Source organism: Triticum dicoccoides, chromosome 5A (assembly GCF_002162155.2).
Source record: "Triticum dicoccoides isolate Atlit2015 ecotype Zavitan chromosome 5A, WEW_v2.0, whole genome shotgun sequence".
Classification (NCBI taxonomy): Eukaryota; Viridiplantae; Streptophyta; class Magnoliopsida; order Poales; family Poaceae; genus Triticum; species Triticum dicoccoides.
Window position 1 is genome coordinate 441919886 of NC_041388.1, and position 4408 is coordinate 441924293.

Genomic DNA, 4408 nt, shown 5'->3' on the forward strand with positions numbered 1-4408 from the left:
TAGCAAAACGCCATTCCTAGTCATAGGATTGACCGAAGACCCGGGGTCATGCTGTCTAGATGCAGAAACCATAGTCCACACCCCGTTAATTGAGTGGTACTCCAGCTAGTCATCGACGGGAAAAAACTGCAGGATGGCCGGCTACAGAGACAATTAAACGGTGTCCTGTTGTCCGGTGTCTCTGGTGCTACCTGCTCTCTGGCGTTGGACTACAGCCCGGCCGGTTCTTGCACGCGCTAGGTCAGGGGACAAGACTTTCTAAACTCCAACGACTACAGTCAAGTTTGCAGCGCTAGCATCTCGAGGGAAGATGTTCATACTTCAGCGTCGAGCCAACATCATCAATGTGATCGGAAGACCGGACCATTGACGTCCAGGCTTTTGACGCGTTTACTTGACTACAGACAGGGCTATAGATGTGCGTATCTCTACTAGCTTGCTGCAAGGCTGCACCACCGTACACCATCACTTCTCGTCTTCACAGCAGAACTCTCGTGAGTTGTGGCCATCAACCAAAGCTACTGCTATCTACCCTAGGACCGATGCAAGCTCCATCGTGTCCTGTCCCCCGCTTGATGCGGGCGCTGGCGTTACAATGCCTCTCGGTGTGGCTCTGCTCGTGTGCAACGGCAGCGTCGCTGGCCGTGCCCGAGCTTAGCAGCACTGGCACGGCCGACGAGCACAACCTCCTCTTCTTCAAGTCGGAGCTTTCGGATCCGGCAGGCGCTCTGTCTTCATGGAACACGTCCAACCCCCTGTGCAGGTGGCGAGGAGTCACTTGCGGCCGTCGACACCCCAAGAGGGTCGTCGCGCTGCACCTCAACTCGTCCCACCTGGCTGGGCGGCGTGTCTCGCCGTTCTTGGGCAACCTCACCTTCCTCAGGACACTCAACCTTGGTGACAACGACCTTGGCGGGCAGGTGCCGCCGGATCTTGGTCGGCTGAGCAGGCTGCAGGTGCTGAACCTCAGTCTGAATGCCCTCCAAGGAAGCATCCCGGCAGCTTTGGGAAGGTGCACTAAGCTGCGCGTCCTCAATCTCAGGAATAACCTCCTCCAAGGTGAGATCCCTGCCCAGATAGGCTCCTTGGAAAATCTACAGATCCTCAACCTTTTCGCCAACAATTTGTCGGGGCAGATTCCGCCGTCGATAGCCAACTTGTCTTCGCTCCAAACACTCAACCTTGGGAACAACACTCTGTCAGGGACCATTCCATCATCTTTTGGTCGCATGCCCCACCTCTCTTTGCTTTCGCTCCAGTTTAACAACCTTTCTGGACTCATCCCTCCTCCAATATGGAACATTTCTTCCTTGAAAGGATTGTCCGTTGTCGGCAACGCGCTTCGTGGCACGATACCTGCAGGCGCATTCGCTAACCTCCCTCTTCTCCAATTGTTCTACATGAGCTACAACCAATTCCATGGCCATGTCCCTGCCATATTGGCAAATTCCTCCGAGCTGCAGAGAATTGAGCTCGGGTACAACTTCTTTAGTGGCACGGTTCCTCCAGAGGTTGGAGGCTTGCAGAATCTTGAATCGCTGGCTCTCTCGAACAATCTGCTACAAGCTACGACTCCAAGTGACTGGAACTTCATGTCCACCTTATCCAATTGCTCCCAGTTACAATATCTGGACCTGGCCTCAAACGAATTAGGAGGGATGCTTCCTTCGTCGATCTCTAACCTGTCAGCGTCGCTCGTATATCTGTCCCTCTCTCGTAACCGGATAGTAGGGAACATACCTGAAAGAATTGGAAATCTTCTCCAGTTGCAGGTCCTATCCCTTGACAATAATCTTCTCACGGGAACTCTTCCATCTTCTTTGAGCATCCTTACCAACTTGGGAGATCTGTCCCTGGGAAGGAACAATTTAAGTGGGAGCGTCCCGTTGACCATCGGAAATCTTACTCAGTTAAGCAACTTGTATCTCGGGTACAATACTTTCAGCGGTAGCATACCAAGCACTGTGGGGAACTTGGCATCCTTGCTGAATATTGATTTCTCAACCAACAACTTGACAGGGATAATTCCCAGTAGTTTATTCAACATCAGCACACTCTCTCTAGGTTTGGATCTCTCCTATAATTGTTTGGAGGGGTCGATACCGTCTGAAATTGGAAATCTAAAAAACCTTGTAGAATTCCGAGCGGCGTCAAATAGATTATCACATGAAATCCCTCCTACCCTTGGTGACTGCGAGATTCTCCAAAACATATATCTACAAAACAATTTCCTGGAAGGTAGTATTCCGCCACTCTTGAGCAGACTGAAGGGTTTAGAAATCCTAGACCTCTCAAGCAACAAATTATCAGGCCAAATGCCAAAGTTTTTGAAGGACCTCAACACACTTCACTATCTAAACCTCTCCTTCAATAACTTCGTTGGTGAAGTGCCGTTTAGCGGTATCTTCACGAATGCTACTACAGTTTCAGTGCAAGGTAATGATAAACTTTGTGGTGGAATCCAGGATCTTCACCTGCCCCCATGTTCTTTTGAATCATCAAAGAAGAACAAACTTCCATTGAAAACAATCATTATTCCCCTAGTTGCGGTGTTGGGTGTCATTTTCTTGGTCTTTTTCCTGCTTGCTTGGAACAAGCAAAGATCAAATGGTAACCCTTCGACTGCAACTATCCAAGGCTACCCTTCGGTTTCTTACCTTACATTGGCAAAATCAACAAATGGTTTCTCCACAGCAAACTTGTTGGGTAGTGGCACTTTTGGCTCTGTATATAAAGGAAACTTAGGCGGAGATAGGGGTGACAGTGCAAATATTGTTGCTATCAAAGTACTTAAACTCCAAACACCGGGTGCACTCAAAAGTTTCACAGTGGAATGCGAAGCAATCAGAAACACTCGACATCGAAATCTTGTCAAGATAATGACATTGTGTTCAAGCATTGATTCCAAAGGGGACGACTTCAAAGCAATCGTCTTTCAGTTCATGCCTAATGGAAGTCTAGAAGATTGGTTGCATCCAGACCAAAATGAGGAGAAGCATTTGGATCTCCTTAAAAGAGTGAGCATACTACTGGATGTGGGATATGCACTGGATTATCTTCACTCCTACGGCGCTGCACCAATTGCTCACTGTGATCTTAAGCCAAGCAATGTACTTTTGGATGTTGATTTGGTAGCCCATGTTGGTGACTTTGGACTTGCTAGGATTCTTACCGAGGGAAACTCTTTTCCCCAAAGCTCAACAAGCTCAATGGGGTTTAGAGGGACAATTGGGTATGCTGCTCCAGGTTTGTCCGATTTGCTTTCTTCCCCATGTTTCCTTAAAACGGTTTACATCACCGAAATGCTAATATCTTCAAATGTTCAATGTTATAGAGTATGGTGCTGGAAATGTGATCTCTATACAAGGAGATGTGTACAGCTACGGAATTCTCATCTTAGAAATAGTAACTGGGAAGAGGCCCACTGATAGCATGCTCATACAAGGATTAAATCTCCACAAGTATGCTGAAATGGCCATACATGGTGGAGTAATGGACGTTGTTGACATGCGGCTTTTTTCCCACATTGAGAAGGGGTCGCCAGCCACAGATGACTCTTCTACTTTTTCAAGAACGTATGATCCTTCTGATGAGAGAAGGATTGACTGCCTGACCTCACTTCTTAGACTCGGAGTATCTTGCTCTCAGGAAATGCCCGTGAGTAGAATGTTGATCAAAGATACCATCAAAGAGTTGCGGTCTATCAAAGATTTCCTCGCGTAGAGGAAGGTTTAACTTTTTGATGAAGGCATGCCCAGATGCCAGAGCCTATTGTATTTACCGCATAAAGTATTCTGAGCACTATTCTTCAATTAGTAGCATGTGTCTCTCTACATTTTTCATACATCTGCTAGTTTCTTGACAGAAATGTATCTTTAGATTTTATAGAAACACCAATGTAGTATCAAAAAGTAATTCTCTTCTGGAAGGTGACTATTCTAATGTGACTGAAATTTATCGGAATCCAGTCAGTATTATTGACATGTATAGCTCGACTTCCATGACCAGACAATGCACATCATCATTCAGTCAGCTAGATCTAGCAGTACATATCATCCAAGTGGTGGCAAGAGCCTGCGTTGCCAAACAATTGTTGAACCCCAATAATAAACAGTAACATCATATGTTTCCATGAAAGAACCATGAATGATTACCTAAGGAACTTATAAGCATCTCATACACTCTGTAATTTTCTGTTTATTACATGATTACCTCTAACACAAACAGTCAGGGGGTGAGCTAGGATTTGGACATGAAGGGTGCAAGGAAGGAAAATAAAAATCGTTCCAATGGCACCACACAGGAATACGTACCAACGTCGAACATGTCGATGATCTCATCAGATATGACCTTTGCAGCTATTTCCTCGGGTGCATTTGCATTTTCAGCAATGAGCTTGAAACACGGG

General features: G+C 46.6%; 1 protein-coding gene across 1 annotated transcript; it reads left to right on the plus strand.

Annotated features, from left to right (window-relative positions):
• Positions 1-496: 496 nt before the first annotated feature.
• LOC119302190 (receptor kinase-like protein Xa21) lies at positions 497-3963 on the plus strand. The gene is made up of 2 exons (XM_037579224.1): positions 497-3246; positions 3335-3963. The coding sequence occupies exons 1-2, from the start codon at positions 543-545 to the stop codon at positions 3721-3723; spliced, it is 3093 nt and encodes a 1030-aa protein (XP_037435121.1). The 5' UTR covers positions 497-542; the 3' UTR covers positions 3724-3963.
• The last annotated feature ends 445 nt before the right edge of the window (positions 3964-4408 follow it).